The 19,841-nt window shown below is 36.6% G+C and overlaps 1 protein-coding gene across 1 annotated transcript in view; it reads left to right on the plus strand.

Annotated features, from left to right (window-relative positions):
- GADL1 (glutamate decarboxylase like 1) overlaps positions 1 to 19,354 on the plus strand; it is a 169,400-nt gene extending 150,046 nt beyond the window's left edge. The window contains exon 15 of the mRNA XM_032159142.2: positions 17,143 to 19,354. Within this exon, the coding sequence (XP_032015033.1) occupies positions 17,143 to 17,316 (174 nt within the window). The 3' untranslated portion in view covers positions 17,317 to 19,354. The remainder of the gene's footprint in view (positions 1 to 17,142) is intronic.
- The last annotated feature ends 487 nt before the right edge of the window (positions 19,355 to 19,841 follow it).

Raw genomic sequence — 19,841 nt, forward strand, 5'->3', positions numbered from 1 at the left:
CACCTGCAATAAAAATAAAGCATTTCCATGTCAAATCAATATAATTATCGATCTAATTAATAGACATATAAATCATGACATATATTAATATTTATTCTTCATTACCGTAAGTTTGAATTGCTCAGCAAATGTTGACTTAAAGGATTCTGTGCTTCACCTTATTACTGTTTGACCTCATTCATTAACTTGGCATGAATTAAATAGGCCTTCACTAGTAATCTACTTTGAGTCCTGAATAGTAGCACATAGAAAGATTAAAGAAGCTGAAATTCATTGAGCACTTGCTCACTCATGCACACTTTATATGTCATCTTAATTAATTCCTACAAAAATCTTATGAAATAGCTTTTACTGTCTCTATTTTACATATAGGAAAACCAAGAACTTAACCATGTTCTTCAATGGCTCCTGGATAGCTTTTAATTTTAAAACCATATAAACATAGTTGTAGAACATTCTACATTAGGCTTGTTATTTAGATTTTGTTCGCCGCTGTTCATGTTTCTTATTCTACAGCAAGCGTCAGCCTATAGGCAAAACACATCCCATTGTCATTGTTTTTGTAAATAAAGTTGTATTGGAACATGGCCACTCTCATTTTTTTCTATTATTTATGGCTGCTTTCACTTACAACCTGAGTGGTTGCCATGGAAACTGTATGGCCTGCAAAGTCTAAAATACTTACTATCTAGCTTTTTCTTTTCTTTTTGGAGACAGTGTGCCACTCTATTGCCCAGGCTGGAGTGCAGTAGTGTGATCATGGCTCACAGCAGCCTCAAACTCCTGGGCTCAAGCAGTCCTCCCACCTCAGTCTCCTGAGTAGCCGGGACTACAGGCATGAGCCACCACACCCGGCTAATTTTTTTAAAGTTTTTGGTAGAGACGGAGTTTTTTAACATTGCCCAGGCTGGTCTTGAACTCCTAGTCTTAAACGGCCCTCTCCCCTCGGCCTCCCAAAGTGCTGAGATTAGGGGCCACCATACTCAGCTACTATCTGGCTCTTCACAAAAATTTTTGCCATCTCGGCCGGGCGTGGTGGCTCACGCTTGTAATCTCAGCACTTTGGGAGGCCGAGGCGGGCGAATCACGTCAGGAGATCGAGACCATGGTGAAACCCCGTCTCTACTAAAAATACAAAAAAATTAGCCGGGTGTGGTGGCCGGCGCCTGGCGTGAACCCGGGAGGCGGAGCTTGCAGTGAGCCGAGATCGCACCACTGCACTCCAGCCTGGGTGACAGAGCGAGACTCCGTCTCAAAAAAAAAATATATATATATATATATATATATTTTTGCCATCTCCTGTATTATTGATTGATATTATCTATATGACTAAACAACCTTTATGATGGCAGATACTCCTTGAATAATAGCTTAGAATCATCAGCTTGTTGCCTTGACTTTGCCTAAGGAAGTCTAAATGCATAGTATCTAAATGCAGTGTTTGGGGGCTTTGAATACAGGGAAAATTAATTACAGCTCTAACTTAAAAACAAACAACAGTTATCAGGATTTCCTCTAAAGTAGAACTCACCTAGATCTAACCAAATATACCTTAGTTTGAGTCATATGAATTAGGTTTCACTTAGTTACACTGCAGCAACAAATAAGCCTCCCTATCCCCACCCACATTTCCCAGCCAAATCTCAATGGTTTATAATACAAAGGTGTATTTCTTGATCATGCTTCATGCCCTGGGGGTCAGTCACAGCCCTGCTCTGCTCCATGGTGTTTCCCCCAGCATCCAGACTGATGGAGGAGCCCCTGTCTGGGAAATGCTATTCTTGTGCCAAAGGGAAAGGAGAAAGCCTGGCAGAAACACACAATGACTCTTAGAGTTTCAGCTCAGAAGTGGTCACTTAGCAATGGAACAGAGCTATGTACTCCTCCTACAGCAGGCCCTGTGTGTGGGTTAAGAGGCAAAGGCAAGAAGGACACTTACATAATGAAGAACAATAATACAATTTATTTTTAACAGGCAATAACCATAACAATCAGTCTCGCATTTACCAACTAGAAAACACCCATGCTCCTAACCAACCACTCAGGGAATCAGAGTGTATTATGAATTCTCAGAGTGGTTGTGTTCTGTAAGTACCTCACTAGCCCACTCCTCTGGATGGGCTATTGTTCTCTGTTTTGTTCTAGCAACCCACTTTCTTCGTCTTCCATACATGTGTTTCTGTTTTTCTTTCTGTGATGAGTGCCTCTGACCTGATGAATAATCAATGGTGAGGTAAAAGCAGGCGCTGTGACAGCTTGTGTTTGCTTCCATCAATTGTTATGCCCTATTCTGAGGCACCTTGGTCACTCCACATCTCTCCTTCAGTCACTCCACATTTCTGCTTCCTATTTGCTGGAGTTATAAAATAGAATGTAAAATCATCTAAAAAGCTGCCTGGTGATATAAGTTTCAATTTCCTTTTTAAAGAAAGCCAACCCTTCTGTGAGCTTGAAGATGAAAGTTGCCTGTTAAATGCATATATTTCTGGCTATTCTGCCTTGAGGTCAGTGAAGTAGAACAAGATATTAAAGATACTCTCTCAAACTGGGTCAGAACTGTGTTAAAAGATGAGAGGATTATTTCAGGAAGCCACACAATAATCCACTCAACACAGGTTGAAAAAAATTTACATAGCATTTTTGGACTCTGAAAAACCGTCTGAGGAGATGGATTAGTCAGCCGGTGTAGCATACAAGATCACGCGCAGGTTCCGTTTTTATTGCTCCATTCAGCAGAACGTCATTATTTCTAAAGCTAAGCAGAAGCAGGCTTTAAGAAGCAATTTCATTATTTTCTTCCTATCTCTGAACAAATAAATCAAAAAAGTAATCCAAAATTACTTCTCCCACTTACATGGAGCAAAAAAAAATTACTTGAAATATGCTAAAATATATGACCTTCAAAACTAATACTAAGGCTTAGAGGTTATCTCATGATTATATTATTTTGTTTTCTTGTATGATGTTTAGACCTATATATATTAAACATGAAACGCCTTCCCCTTAAACTCAGTAACAAATTAGGAATGTCTGGCTTGACCACCATGAGTTAATGATGTTCTGGGAGTACTAGCCAATATAATGACCAGAGAAGACCTGAATTTTATAATATTTAAATGGAGAAGACCCAAATATGTTCATTTTAAATTGTGTGATTGTGTATCTATAAAACCTAAGAATATCAAATAAAATACTTTTAGAAATTTACTATAGTAGATGTACAAAGTTGAATAACTACACAAAAGGTAAGAAACTGGGAGTTAGAAAATGAAAAATTACATCAGAAGGTAGCTTTTTAGTCAGAATAATTTTATCACCATAATAACAAAAGTATATTAAATAACTAAGAGTTAAATAAAGTATAATATCTATGCAAGAAAACTATAAAAGTTTAAGGCCAAAAAAACAACCCACTTAATGTTCCAATAACAATTTCTGTTTTACTAATCACTCCAAATGTAGGAGCATTAAGCTGTATTTTATTATGCTCATGGATTTTGCGGGTCAGGAGTTCTGACAGAGCACAGAGGGAATATGATGTCTCGAGTCTCATCTGGGAAGACTAAAATAGCTGAAGGTGATTTACTGTCCGGGCCGAAATATTCTGGAAGTGTCTTTACTCACAGGTTTGGCGGTTAATGCTGGCCCTTAGCTGGGACCTCATTTGGAGCTGTCAATCAGAGCACCTACAGGAAAGCCTCTCCATGTGGCCTGGGATTCCTCATGGTGGGCTTAGAAGAGTTGAACTTGGAAAAGTCAATGTACCTAAGAACAAGTTGGACAATAGTCCACCTTTCCTGACCTTGCCTTGGAGGCCACACAGGATCTCTTCCACTGCATCCCACTGGTGATAAGTGTGCCACAAGCCCTCTCTCATTCAAGAAGTCTCTTTGAGAGAAGTGTCAAAAAAATTGCAGTCATATTTTTTAAATTTACCTCATTTTGAAACTGAAAAACACCATAATTTTAGGTGAGAAGATTAATTTTTCCCTAATTTATACATGGGCTTAATATAATTCTAATCATAATAATTAAATGATTTTTTAAACTCATCAAATACACTTTTAGATGTCCTCTAGGAGACTAAGTTGGTAGTAACAGGCAAGAACATTTTGAGAGGGGAGTTCTCTAGGAACTGAACATATTATAGAATTATATAAATAAAACAACTTGGATTATTCTGAGAATAGACAGATCAGTCTTACAGAATAGAAGCCTTAGGCCCAAGTATTTATAGGAATCGAACATGTTTCCAATACATACTGGGGAAAGGCAGGCTTGTTCCATCAGCAGTGTTGAGACTACTGGCTAAATGTGGGGATATAGGAGTGTATCTCTATGCAAGGTAAAAAATTGAATGTTTAAATGGATTAAAAGTTTAAGTGTCATAATCAAATCAGAAAATAACACACAGTTTTGTAATCTTGGCATGGGCAGAGAGAGCTTAAGTATAACACCACAGTGTTGGAATACACACACACACACACACACACACACACACACATGCACACACACATAATTATATAATATATATAATATTTATACAAACAAACCACCTATCTCACATATATATATATACTAGGAATATATATATGTAATACAAACACCTATATATATTTATACAAACATTTATATATTTGAGAGATATATATGTTTGTATAAATATAAAAATTGTTCAGGAAATAACTAAAAACAAAGTTAAAAGCAGATAACTTGCAACACGTAAAGTCAGAATTAATGTTCTTAATAATAAAGGGTTTTTCTAAATTTGTAAGAAAAAGATGATGACCCAAAACAAAAATATGCAAAGAACATGAATAGGCATTTTACAAAAAGAAGACATTCAAACAGCTAGTAGGTAACTTGAAACCCTAAGAGCATATTCGGGAGAGTAAGAAAGTAAGAGTTGAATAGTGATTACCTGGGAGAAGCAAAAGAGACCTTTGGTGGGAAGGTGAGAGTGCTTTGTTATGTAACTGCTTTAGGACGTATTTAGAGGTTCAATTATGTGAAATAGTAATTTATTATTATCATTACTCAACTTGAACATAACTTGACAGTGTATCACTTACTCTAAACTCTTAAGCAAAAGAAGCTTGGTTTTAGCAGAGCAACATGTTTCTCTAGGACCTTTCTCACAACTTCCCCAACTTGGGAAAGACTGCCAGACTCCAAGAGCAACTTTCTCCCCTTAGACATGGCATGTAGGAATTCCCTTAGCTGGCATCTTGAGGGTTATTTTGCAGTTATTCCCAAATAAAGATCCTGAATAATAACAAAAATACAGTATCAATCAAATTCAAACTCTGTCTTTTTAAATACCAGAGCCCTTTTTGCCAAGCAAACTCTTACGTAGAACTCTGACATATGAAGAGGTAAAGCAGAGCTTAGTTTAGGCAGAGGTGGGTCCTGCCTGCTTTGCTTTCTTCTTGCCCCTTGTGGGAGCCCCTCTATCCCTCTGTAGCCTGTAGCCCCCTGGACACAATAGAAACATCATGACTTAGAGGAAAGAGTAATTTCCAACCTTAAACACTAGGAGTGTTGAGCAAGCTCCATAAAAATAATGTGTAACTTGCTTTCATTAATTTTCTGAAAATGTGCAAATCAAAAGCATTTCATTACTTAAGTAAATGGCCTGGATTGCTTTTAAAAACTGTTGGTTAATATTTACAGCATTAATCGTAAGGACTTTTTATTAGTATTTATAAAGATTTCCAGGAGGAACAAACACCTCATATTTAACATTTTCTCAATATTTTTATGAATAATACAGAAATAATAATTATTTTAAAATATTGTCATGGTAGCTTTCTTTGATTCAGCGACAGAAGTAAAGTAAGGTACATAACACGTGGGACTTTAAAAGTTCAGGTTTTGCCTCTGAGATTGAAATACCAAGGTATTTTAGGATGCACTATAGCTGAATAAAGAAGTGCAGTAAAATATGAAAATGACATAAATAGAGATGCAAAGAGAAGGTATAGGGAGAGCTGAGAACACATCCTGTGTGTGTGCAACTAACTTTGTATGGATAATGAACACCTGTATTCAAACAAACAAACGAAAAGGTCAAAAAGACAATTTAGGCTTCGGTTTACTACTGAAACAAATAATCAGTGGAAAAAACCTATAAACAAGATAAGATACAGGTGCATGGGTGCAGGCAGGTGGGGGCAGGTAGATAGTCACACAGGAGGATGGGCACAGGAAGGAGGGTGCAGGCTGGTGGATACAGGAATCTCACCAAGGCATAATTGGAATGTCTCAGCAGCCTGTGTACAACAAGATGTCTCTTAGGTCAAAGCAGCATAACACCATGGGCTCCCTTCTTTTTTCATCCCCTGCCTTGTCAGGCCCATGCATCTGCTATAAAATCAGTAATTCTGTAATTCAGGAAGCTAAGCCTCCCAAGTCTAATATGCAGGTTCTACAATGTAAAATTATTGTTGTACCAACACTGGGGCCGCTTCCCACATCTGTGCCTGTGCCGCTAGGTAGGAGTTTTGCCTTTATGCTCAGAAGAGCCTCGTTGGCTGTCAGTGGCTTGTTAGAGTGGAATAAATCAAGAGAGAAAATTTTAGCTGCTAATTTCCCAATGCCAAATATTGAAAAGTAATAGGATTCTCAGAGAAAGTTGCCCTGAGAAAACCCATGAGAAAATGAATCATAATTTTCATCTTCTATAGAGTGTATTTCAGGTGCTCCTCATCTCACTAAGTGTGTGGGTAAGGTGTGAATGTGACATCTGTGTGGCTAAAAACTCATGAATATGACCCACTTATTGTAATAGGCAGTAGTGCTGAAACTAAAGCATTGTATCCCTGCTAAAATGGCCAGACACAATATTCAGAAATATTGGACCACTGCCCATAGAACCTAAAGAGGAACCTGGGATTGTACTCATTCTCTCCTCTCAGATGGAGTGATAGTCACTGAATATGTTAAGAATCCTTGGAAAACAACATGAACATACCTTTAAGCACTTAAGATCCCATTTACTTTGCTCTGGGCCAAAGCAAAGTTAATGACTCCTGAGAGAAACTTAAAGATCTCAGGGGGTGTCAAGAAAAAGTGTAGAGATGTCGATGGGAATTATGGGGCTCCTGAAAAGTGTTTCTCAACAGAGGCACTACTGGCATTTCGGATAACATGATTCTTCCTTGGGCAGATTTATTTTCAGCATTGTGAGGTGTTTGGCACCCTTAACCATGGGACTCTAACTGCACGTAGCACTCCACAGTCATTACAACCATCCAAAATGCTTTGCCATGATTCCAAATGCCCCAAGGGAGTTGGTAGCACCTCTGGTAGAGAGCTACTGAATAACTGCATTTAGGGAGCAGTACAGGGATCTCCCAACATAGGCAGAAATTTGGGAGTTGGCCCACAACAGTTACTCAGGAGCTATTAGCTCAAGTGGCTGCTGAGACACAATTGGGTATTAAGCTTTTGCTTTATAGAGTGTATAAAATGTTTATTATGTCCATTCTTCAGCTAAAGCTTTCAGTTCAGTTTTGTTTGTTTTTATGACTGTTCATTTCAGCTGCCTTGAATATATGACTGACATTAGGTTTATTGGAAGTGCTGTCATCATCGTCACTATGTTGTAAACATCAAATGTGAAGCTCACTGTGTTCTTCTGGCTTTTTGGGTTTCTAAACTCTTTGTTTCTGTGGCTTTGCTCATCTGTATTGGACAGAATATGAATGAGGCAGTTCTTTTATTTTGTGCGTGTCTGATTTTCAGATATACTCAGGAGGAAAATAAGGGTAAAAGTTCATATTTGAAAAAGGTATGTCCAATCAAAGTATGGCTTTTTTCTTCATATTCTGCCAAGCTAAAATGATCTCTTAGATGCATATGATTTCATGGGCTATAGACCACCAATTTTACATAATTTAAACTTGAGAGACCTATACTAATGCATTTTACCTCTAAATTATGGATTAGGGGAGGTATCAGGGGAAATGAGTAAGGTTGTATAAATGAATAAGAGAAGAATTAGGTAGTTTTAAAAATGGCAGAAAATATATTAAAAGAGAAAAATTGATTCTTTGAGCAATCAAAACTAAGAGGCTGATTGTTTCCTGGGCCATGGTTAAGTGTTTTAAACACTTTGTTAGGTTTTATGATTAACAAAAAAGTTGGCTAACAACTTCTTTGAAGGTCACTGGTTTGTTTTATTACAAAATCGACATAAGCAATGCAACAAGAGGAAATTCTCAATTTCCTCACCCCTCTTCTGTCAAAATTGCTTTTCCTTTCCTAAACTCCTCTTACCTCCAACCTCACCTTTGCCTCTCCCAAAGTCCTAAGTAAGAGATCATCATTCACCAAACTTACATCATGAAAAAAAGCATCTGGGTGGCCTGGTAAATATACAGACCACTAGGCTTATTCGACTGAAATTCAAATTCAGCTGCTCTGATTGGGGCCTGAATCTAGGTGATTTGTATTTTCGTGTACGTTTGGGACATACCAAATAGCATTCTTCAACCTTTCTTTGATAAAGACATAAATGACAAGAAAGCACAAGGAGACTGCACAATGCTGGAAACAAGCTCATGAATTTTAAGCACATGGCCTTTTCATGGGTCCAAGAAAAAGTAACTTTTTTTACTTTTAAAATGTTTTTGTATTCTAACAACTTATGCAACAGATAGAAATTTCTAGAATATAACAAAAACTCATCCCTGCCCACAGTAGATTTTAGTGGAAAACTTCCCTCCAAAAAATCTGCTGAGATTATCAATGACTGTGTTACTTTGTAAAGGAAAAATGTAAGTTGACTTTATCAACGTTTGAAAAAATCCTGGAATTTAAATGGAAGATTAATGGCATACATGAGTTGCGATATTTAATTTCTGAAACTTCAAACTTGCAGCCTCTCTCATAAATATTTAAATACAGTTTAGACACTTTGGGGAGAAATAAATTATTTCATGTTTTTCATAGCACTTGCAAATGCTCATGTCTCAAGAGATAATAATGAAATAATGTAATAAAAGTCCAAATGTGAGTGTAAATTGATTAAATACAAATTTATTTTAAGAAATAAATAATATTAGTTCCTATTACTGAGTGCCTAGCATGCCAAGCACTATGCTGATTGTGTTCTGATTATTTCACTTAGTCCACATAAGGACCCTGCAAAGGATTATCGGCTCTGAATGGAAGAGAAATATGATTCCCAGAGGAGTTAAATATTGGCCCAAAGTCGCAGAGAATTTCAGGACTTGGGTCGCAAGTCAGTCTAAGTTAGTCTGTTGGTCTGTGTATGATCGGTCTGATCCATAAAGTTTATCATCTGAACTGGGACACTTATGGCCATGAAAAGGGGTGTTATTGATAATTACAGGAAAACATGTATAAAATGGGTCTCTCCTGAGCAAACTAGATATTTGATCACACTAGTGTGAACAGAGCTTGTTTATTTAATCATCAGGCAAAATAAACATGGAGAGCATAGAATTCAATAGGGCCACATTAAAATATTTGCTAGTTTTAAAAATGGATCCAAAATGTAAACGGAAAACTAAAAAACAAACATAACAAATATTATGTTAACTTAGTCAATCATAATTCAACTGAAATCTTCTATAATTACATATGAATTATATTTAATAAGTATGTTGGGTACATTTAAATATGTTCAATCTGATGTGTGGTAGAGCCCCCCAAAATCCTTGAGCCACGCAGTTCCCATTATTCCACTCAGCCCACCAGGAAGAAAAGCTTCAAGTTCCACCGTGTTCAAAATGCCTTCTTCCTTTGCACCCAAGAGCGCAAAGGCCCAGCTTCGAACAGAATTTTTTGTCTGTTGGTGTTTATATACCCACCACCGTGACAGTACTGCACAGTGTTCATCACTCACCAAAATTCCCTAGGACTGACCCTTTGTAGTCAACCCTTCCCCCTCAGCCCAAGTCCTGGCAACCACTCATCTCTTCTCTAGCCATTTGATTTTGCCATTTCCAGAATGCCACATAAATGGAAACATATAGAAGGTAGCCTTTGAGTCTGGCTTCTTTCTGTTAGCATAATCTATTGGAGATTCATCTATGTTGTGTTGGTAGTTTACCCCCTTTAATTGCTGCGTAGTATTCCATTGTATAGGTTTACCACAGTTTGTTTATCCATTCTGTACTTGAAGTACATTTGTGTTGCTTTGAATAAAGTTGCTGTAAACATTAACATTTCTTTTTTCATTAAGACTATACAGCCAAAACACCAATGTAAAGAAGAAGAAAAAAATATAGTGAATAATTTCATTTGATTTGGCATTTTTAAGGAAAATGTTCTAAATTTTTCATTAACAAACAATTTCCCTAGAAGGTTAAGTTGTATAGTGTGGCCCCTTCTACACAATGCAACGGGAGATTTAGTTTTCTTTACTGCATGGATCAAGCAACCTTCAAAAAGGGCAGCACTCTTGCTATTTTTCTATTCCAAAAGGAAAACGTGTAACTTGATGAAACAACACAGAAATAAGATCATTTTACCTAAATCAGGAAGAAAAAACAACAACAACAAAGTAGAGAGATTTAGATGGTACCTGAACACAAACTACGACGGCTATTATTTTCCCCTCTTTAAATTGTCAGGTGCTCTAAGAAACATGAAGGTGCTAAAGTACTTGTGTGGCAAGTACTGGTTTCTTCCTTAATGGGGATTGAAATTGACTATATGATGAAGGATAATCAAAATTTCTGCAGTTTATGGCTATGGACAAAAGCAAGCTGTGTTGAGAGGGCAAATGTCTGCTATGTAGGATGTCTCATTTGGGACAAGAGACAGATTACTCAGACATATTTGGAAATACAGAGAAAAGCTTCTATATTGTGGGTTAGCATTTTTTTTTATTTGGTGAGACATTCCATTTAATACATTTTAAAGATGTAAAGCTAACCATTACCACAAAAATCTTTTTATATAAAACTAAAACAACCACTTTCTTTTTTGCACTATCACATGTTTAGACCATAAGGAAATGCTTTCAGTCAACAGCTGTTCATTTAGTAACAACCTGCCTGGCTAACATGGAGGTTACACACTAGAGGATATATATTTAGCTGAATCCAAACCCCGTTTCAACTCTACATGTTGTGAGCTGCATGTGTAAAGGAAAATCTAGTTCATATTTACAGGCAGAATAATTCAGTTCATATTTATGGTCAGATATGTAGTTCAGAGATAAGAATGTTCATTAGGTTTTAAGAAGTATTTGTATGAGATGTATTGTTGAGCTCTTTCATCATCAGAAACAGATGAAATCCACTTTTCCACTGAAGAATATACTTAAACAAAGATTGAAACTAAAAGGCAAACAGAGATGTAAATCTACATGAGACTTTGTGATCTAACATGGTTCTGATGACCTTAAATTCACTGCCAACCATAATGCTTTAGTTATGGAGATAAATACCAGAAAAATTAATAAGCAAATAAAAGAATTTCATGCTTTCTCACATGTCTAACTTTTCACATATGCAGAAGCTGGCATTCAAGACTCTCTACGTTGGCTTTTCTCAGATGGTTAACCAGCCTTCAGCTTTTGAGGACTGTGGCTACTTTCTCCTGAGTACAGTGAGACAGGAAAAACTCTGCCTTCTAGATTGCCACTGCATTGGTGCACCCCCTCAGAAGGGGGAGGCACAGGGAAAGCCCATCAAAGTCTGAATTGTCTTGACATGTTAATATTTCTCTTGGACTGAAATCCTTCCACTTAAGTTCTTCCCTTGATGCTGTTCATGCCCTGAATTCTGGCCCCTGCCTGGATCCATGGCGTTATCTCCACCTGGCTTCAGAAAATCTAAGATGACCCCAAACTACCAAAAAAGAAAGAAAGAAGAGAAAGAAGAGAAAGCAGAGAAAGTGGCAAGCAAGCAAGAGAGGGAAAGAGGGAGGGAGGAAAGGAAAGGAAAGGAAAGGAAAGGAAAGGAAAGGAAAAGAAGATGACTTTACAAGGGAAGGAGGTATATAAGTCTCAGTGATAGTTTTGGGTGCCAGATACAAAGTATGAACATTTCATGCCAATTTTTTCCACAAACTAGATTTCATTATCCCACTCAGCAGAACTCTCCTCAAGCTGACATAGAAAGTGGGACACATTGAGAACCCAGATTACGTGGGAGGAAAGTATAAAGCAAATTATTTTTTGTGATAGTTCCAGAAAAACTATACTGGAAGAAAGCCACAGCAGCAATCCCAACCCATCTGTGTTACCAGTGTGCAATAAGAAACTTATGGAAATCCACAGTTTCCATTTAGAAATTTTTATAGCAACTTTAACAGATTAACTTTACTATCAAACTTAAAAATAAACAAAATTGGGCATGTATTTTTATTTCATTTTGCTAGTAATTGATTTTTATTGTATTTTACAAAAGTATTAGTTTATAATGCTTTGAAAAAATAAAACTGATCCTTCCCCACAGATAGTTTGAAAAACACTTTGTATTTTATTACATTTTTTTAAGACAGTCTCACTCCGTCACCCAGGCTGGAATGCAATGGAGTGATCTTGGCTCACTGCAACCCCTGAGTCCCGTGCCACAGCCTCCCGAGTAGTTGGGATTACAAACAAGCAGCACCTCACCCAGCTAATTTTTGTACTTTTAGTAGAGACAAGGTTTCACCATGTTGCTCAGGCTGGTCTCAAACTCCTGGCCTCAAGTGATCCGCCCGCCTTGGCCTCCCAAAGTACTGAGATTACAGGCGTGAGCAACCGTGCCTGACCCTGAAAAACACTGTATTTTTAAAAAACTGTTCTTGTTAACACTGAGTGTATAACAAATTCTTAAAAAGAAATGTCATTTTATGGAAATTATCATTTTATTTTAATCAAAGGCAATAATGATGCCTGGTCAGAAGCTTTTTATCAAATTGCCCTACTTGGTCAGAAAGAAAGTCATTTTATTTTATTTTTCCTTGGGTTTAAGCAACTTTTAAATATCAAATCCTATTTGGTGCTACAGCGATGTGCAACGAAACTCTATTTCAATGACTTAAATCACTGATGGAACATAACTCAAGGGTGGGGAGAGACAAATTCCACAGAAATGTGTAGATTAAGTCACTGTGTATCCAAATAGAAATGTCAGGATTTTCCTCCACTTAAGATGCAGGGACCAGTGCACTGAGGCACAAGAAAAGAATTTGATTTACAATTTGAAGGAAAAACAGCAGTAAAATAATTGAGAGCTGGAAAGCAATCTCACTCCTGCCAAATTGCTTTCCTCTATGCGCACGCCATTTAGGGGTGGTATCTGGATACCTACATTTAGTTCATGCATGTTTTCCTTCCCCTGTGACCATGCCATCCTGTCAGATTAGGACTGTTTCTCTGCTGTGATCAGCAAAAAGGAATATCCAAATTACGTAGCATTGGATTATGCCTGGAGCTTCATAAATAAAAAATGGTTGATTTTTTTTTTAAGTGCAAAGGTGATAAGCTATTAGTGAGAATGTGCTTGGTCCCTAAATTGCCAAAACATGAATTCCTTTCAAATAAGCTTCAATTTGAATTTATGGGAATAAGACAAGTGAAAGGACATTGCAAATTGTAAAGAACTGGTAAAATATTTGTTAAAAACAACAACTACTACTACCAGCAGAATAGGTTGTGATAGAGATTTGATGAATATCAGCTTTGATGTTGTTTATTACTTTCTTTCCTTTGAAGTATTCATAGACAAGGGAGACCTTCCTTTTTTACCTGGTAGTAACTGCCTCTAGGAATTAATCTTATAGTTCATAGACTCATAAATAAAAGTGTGTTGTACTGTCAAACCCTTGGTTAGCTAGTTCTCTGAGTCATATATTTAGTTATGTCTTGATAATCTCAGAAAGTCAGTAACAAAATTTGTCCTAGAAGTTTGGTTTTTATTCCCTGTGTTTTGCCCATGGAAGTACATTCATGTGCTTTACACAAGAGCAAGAATTTAAATATCCAAAGTATCTTTATATTAAAATATCAGAGGTGCCCTCTTCCTTTACCTTTCTTGTTCACATTAGAAAGTATTTCTGGCTTCCTCACAAGAAATACAAACGTGACAGATTCATTTTGATAATTGCCTCATGTGAGCCTCAGATATATTATGTGCTGGAATCAAAATTCTAATGCTCTCCAAAGATAAGGCATAAAATACCATTTTGGGAGAAAAAATAGAAGTATTGAAAAGTAAACAGGAATAGACTATGCAAATTAGGCCTGAGCCAAGAGCATGCCAGTTTTAAATTTAAAATTGGCTACAAGCCAGAGCCAGTTGTACCCTGGGTACCTGGAGGACAAAGGAGAGGAACATGAAGAGAATTTTGATTTCAAAAACAAGAACCACAGAACCGCAAGCTGTAAGCTCTAAAAGTGATAGCCTGTGGCCCTTCTAGCTAGATATTTGGTCCATGTAAACCAAGTCTTCCTAATCTTGATTTAGCACTGGCACTACTGTTGTCTTTTTCTCACAGTTTACATTCAGAAGGCCACTTGTTCTTTGAATTAAAAACAAATGTACTTTTATGATGAACCTAAGTCAAAGCGTGGTTCTCCATTGCCCTGTGGCCAGAGAGATTTTAAGAGCAGTACAATATGGTGGGTCAGAGGTTTAAATTATATGTGAGTGTGTACATTAACATGTGCATATGCACAGGCACACACACACACGTGCTTATGAATGCAGACCCATTTATATCCACATACGCACGAGAAGCCCTCCTACCTCAGGTGAGGAGGATGAGTCAGGTAAAGCAAATAATCCTAGAAAATAATGTGATACATACATAATGTGAGCATTTCCCTATTTAATATTTGTATCTTTATATTTAAATTTTTAATGTTATATTTGTACATCACTGTACATTTCTGTTACCATCTTTTGATGGAAAGGTTTTTTCCACCTAGTGAAGATTTCCAAATGCTTTTTAAAAACAAGTGAAGCTTTTCTTAAGTAGAGGTCTGAGGATAAGAGGGCCCTCCACTGTTCTTGCATAAACTACATTCTTCAAGAATCATCTGTCTTATGCAGCTCGGGTTTCTTCAAGTGAAGTAAGTACTCGGACACCTGTGTAGCAATCTCAGTGCAGAATCAGTCTGGATTCTCAAAAGCTTTTACAGTTCTCTGACCTAGTGTGATCACAATGATGTTTAGCCAACCCCCTTTATCTAGTCTTTCCAAAGGACTAACTTAGTTTTTATAAAAATCACTTTTTTTGGCACTCATCTATCTTTGTTTTACATATTTTTTACTAGGTTTTATAATTACTACTTGCATAAATGGATTTGGAAGAAAACTCAACCAATGCATACAAATTCATGGGTTTCAAGCAGATATGTATAAGCATAGTAGAGAGTTACTTCCTAGCTTCCGGCTTCCAGCATCAACTGGACATTTGCCACTCTTTTCATGTGAATGGAAGCTGTTGTTTAATTACATTTTTTCTTATCTCTAGAAAGCTCAGAATAAAATGTGTCACATATATTTAGAAATTTGTAGAACCTGATGGCCCATGCTTTTTTCACTAACTTGACCTCTAACATCACCTTTTCTACATTTTTTCTTTTACACGCATATATTTTCTTTTCTTATCTTGCTATAACGTAAGAAACTTCCAATTTTTTGCCAGAATGGCAAGGTGATTTTGCTGAATAGGTGTTTGTTTTGTTATTGTAAGCACTGTATAGTCCATGTTTTGCAAGACTTACGTTCTAAAATTAGTACAGGTGGAAAAAAAAGTGTTGAGTTAAAATTACCCTTGAACATCCTTTGAGAAGGCTCTGTGGTTAAGTTCAACACATAATATCTTCAGAAGTCTAAAACACCCAATTTTTTCATCAGCTTTGGAACAGATCAAGATTGTGTTGAGTGTCAGATGAAGTCATTTGACTTGCTGACAAAATGCGGGTATGTTCAAAAACTGGTGTGGTGTAGGATTTTCACACTATGAGAGAGAGAGAGACTCGTGGGATCCAAGATTCATGCCCCTCACCTAAGGAGTTTAAAAGCACTCTCTGCCTAGTGTTCTTTCTATATGTATTCCTCGCTTCTGGAGGAGTAAGTCTCATCTTCCTGAGAAGGCAAGGATAGAAACTCATTATATTCCCTTTTCACATATTCACATAGGACACACTCAAAGTTTTCAGAGTTAAAATAAAATTCAAATGGAAAAACTTTGCTTGTATTTCCAAGATAGTAAAAATACGTTCTTAATATTTTAACTCAGTGTATTAAAAAATGAACTTCACTATTTTAAAAGTTTACAATCTAGCTCTTTGGTGGCCATACTACTGATTAGAAAATGGACTGATTTTCCCATGTGGTTCTTAAATTACATTAGTTTCTTCAAACATTAAACTTTTAGAAAAATCTATGTATCTGGATTATCGGGGCCTGTACTTCTCATGTCAGCTATAGATCTTTAAAATATGTGCTTCCTAATTTTATTACCACATTTACATCTCTTAATAAGAGACAGAGTGTTTATATTTCATATATGAGAATAATGTCTAACTTTCATTTTTTTCCTAGGAATGTCAGCCATAAATTTTCAAAGCACAATAATTGATGAAAAATACAGTTTCTATTAATAAATTAATGAACTGTTAGGCTTCAAAATAGAACTGCACATAATATCCATGTTTGTTTTTTCTTGGTAGACAACTGGAAGGGTTTCTTTCTTTTCCATCTATGACTAATTTTCTTTGTTCAAGATACCTGAACTGGGGTGATTTTTAGTTAAGACAAATTTGAGAATGAGACTGTAATCCCTGTGGACACCTGATTTGTTTTTAATGAGGCAGCATTGCATAATGATTTACACTTAAGAATATGGGCTTAGGGAGAAAATGCCTGGGACCTTGAGATATTGAGTTAATCTCCATGTGCCTGTTTTCTTGACCATAAATGGGCATATTAGTAGCATCTTCCTCACGGTTATTGTGAAGATTAATTAATATGTCTAAAGCATTTGAATCAGTACTCATGAGTCCTCCATAAATTATTATTATAATTAGTGTCAACCTGGTGTGAATGAGAATGGGATCAAAACCAGTGGATGCCCAGTAAATGTCAAATGGCTGGTGAAAATGCTATTCAAATGCCTTGGTGTTCTGGTCTTTCACCTCCCTCCCCTTTTCTCCCCACACAGGTGGCTCCAGCCATTAAGGAGAGGATGATGAAGAAGGGAAGCTTGATGCTGGGCTACCAGCCGCACCGGGGAAAGGTCAACTTCTTCCGCCAGGTGGTGATCAGCCCTCAAGTGAGCCGGGAGGACATGGACTTCCTCCTGGATGAGATAGACTTACTGGGTAAAGACATGTAGCTGTGGCTTTGGTCCCCCAGAGGCATAGATCCTGTCCTGGAAGAGTTTAGATCCAGAACATCTTGGAGATACACAGTAGATTGCAGCCCTTCTGAAGAGAAATAGGAAATACTCCCAGTTCAGGCCCAGCAAAACCAAAATGATAAGCAATGAATATTAAGGACTCTCTAGCTCCCTGGGCATTACTGTTGCTAAAAGAAGAAAGTTAAAAAAAAAAAATGATTTTGTCAAGGCATGCCCCTGGAACACAGCTCTGAAGAGAATTTAGTAAGTACCATGTAGGTTCTGGATTCTAAGCTTACATTGCTCTTTGAAGAACTTATAAACTAACAGTTTAAAGCAGTGGTTCTCAAAGTGTGGTCCCTGGACTATCAGCATAAACTATCACCTGGGAACTTGTTAAAAATGCAGATTCTCAGGCTTTCACCAGACCAACTGGATCAGAAGCTCTGGGGGTGAGGCCCAGTATTCTGTGTTTTAACAAGCCCTTCAGGGAATTCTGATGCACAGTAAAATCTGAGAAACACTGGTTTAAGAAAAACCTTGTAATGATCGAATACTCACTCTGATGTTTTGCCAGCAAATGGATATCTAATATTTCAGAAGCCTCTGAGCCAGTCTTTGAACAAATACAACTATGGCGTCTGTAGCACAAATATTTAAGGACATCAGAAGCATGTCAAAGCTATTTTTAAAGAGAGAAACTGTATAGGATGTTTACTTCATAGAGATGTATGTTTTTTGCAGGCTGAATGTTTATCTCAAAAGTTAAAATTATCCATTCTCAAAATTATCCATTCTCAAAAGTTAAAATTATATATATATACATATATATATATATTTCAAAGCACAATAATTGAAAGCACAATAATTGACAGAAAAATACAGGTTCTATTAATAAATTAATAAACTTAATCTTCAAAATAGAAATGCATGTAATATCCATATTAGTTTTTTCTTGGTAGACAACTAGAAGGTTTTCTTTTTCTTCGTCTATGACTAATTTTCTTTATTCAAGATACCTGAACTGGAGTGCTTTTTAAGAAAAATTTGGGAACAAATTTTGGAAATATATATGTTTCTGTGATATATATATATATATATATATATATATATACACACACACGTATGTATATATATACACACACATATATATATACACACATATATGTTTCTGTGTTCCTCTTTTAGCTTGAGGGGCTTGTTTCTTATCTTGCTCTGTGCCTCATAGGGAATAAACACAATGAAGTCCAGGGTTGAGACATTCCCTTTCCTAAGCTTTGAAATGTCAGTATAGATTATTAAGTGGTTTATATTAGAGAATCTGGGAATCAGCAGCCTTTCAGTGGAAATACTTCCTCCATTTCTCCTGAGAGTGATGATTTTAATTCTATCTCTGACCCTGGTCCTAGATTTCTAGGAGAGTTTTATTTAACTAAGAAATTGACAGAATTCATAGGTGTGGGTGTAGAGTTCAACAAGATAAGATTATGAATATAATTAAAGCTCTGCATTAAAAGGTGAATGATTGAAGAGTGTTAAAGCATTAGACTTGACATATTCAATAACCTTTTCGTACTCCATTGTTAACCAATGTCATTTAAATTTGGAGTACTATTTGCTTTTATTACTTATTTTCATTTTAGTGTGCACAGTTTCTCGGTATCTCTATTGGTCAAAGAATATTAAATCTTTCTCTGAATTACTTCAGATTCTCAGGTGAAACCTATTTGTGCGTGTGTGTGTGTGTGTGTGTGTGTTTATTTTGCATTTCTTGTTGCCTTTTTGTTTTAATGTCTACATAAAATATTTCTAAAACTGATGTTTGTAACACTTTGGGTTTCATGAAACAATACTATACTTAGTGTTGTTGACTTTTCTTTTCCTGTCATCTCCTCTTTACTGGATTGTACCAATACACTTTAGAAGTGAACTGGACTTAGTTGGCATTTTAGCTTAATGACTGAAAAAGTAGGGTGAAAGCTCTCTGTATTTTAGTTAACATCTTGAATAAAGCGGAAAAAGCAGTTACAGCAAAGAGTGGACTCTCTTGTTTAGTCTTTCTCAATTACTAGGTAAGCCATGGGTATCTCAGCCACAGTTCAACTCCTGCTGTGCCTTTTTACGAGAGAGGGCAGCTCCTTGATCAATGTAAAAAAAAAAACTGCTGCCAGAAATTTTGAAAATTTCGTTATTTTTTCTTGAAATATTCAGACATACCACACTCAATTAGGTATTTGACTAAGTGGTCAAAAATAATTTTTTGATAAAAGTATGATTATAATGCATTTATTCTTTCATTAAAACATTTATAGTGTGCCTGCTATGTTCTAGGCAATTATCTAGGTACTAGCAATATTCAGGGGATAAAATAGACAAAGTCCTTTCTCTTCTAACATTTTCATCCTAATGGAGACAGACGACACATAAATACATAACAAGTCATGTGGCTATAAATATTCTGAAGAAAAACAGAGTAAAGGCACCCATGGAAGGGAGAGTGTGGTGGGCCATGCTATGGTAGA

Source organism: Hylobates moloch, unplaced genomic scaffold (genome assembly GCF_009828535.3).
Source record: "Hylobates moloch isolate HMO894 unplaced genomic scaffold, HMol_V3 SCAFFOLD_8, whole genome shotgun sequence".
NCBI classification, from domain to species: Eukaryota; Metazoa; Chordata; class Mammalia; order Primates; family Hylobatidae; genus Hylobates; species Hylobates moloch.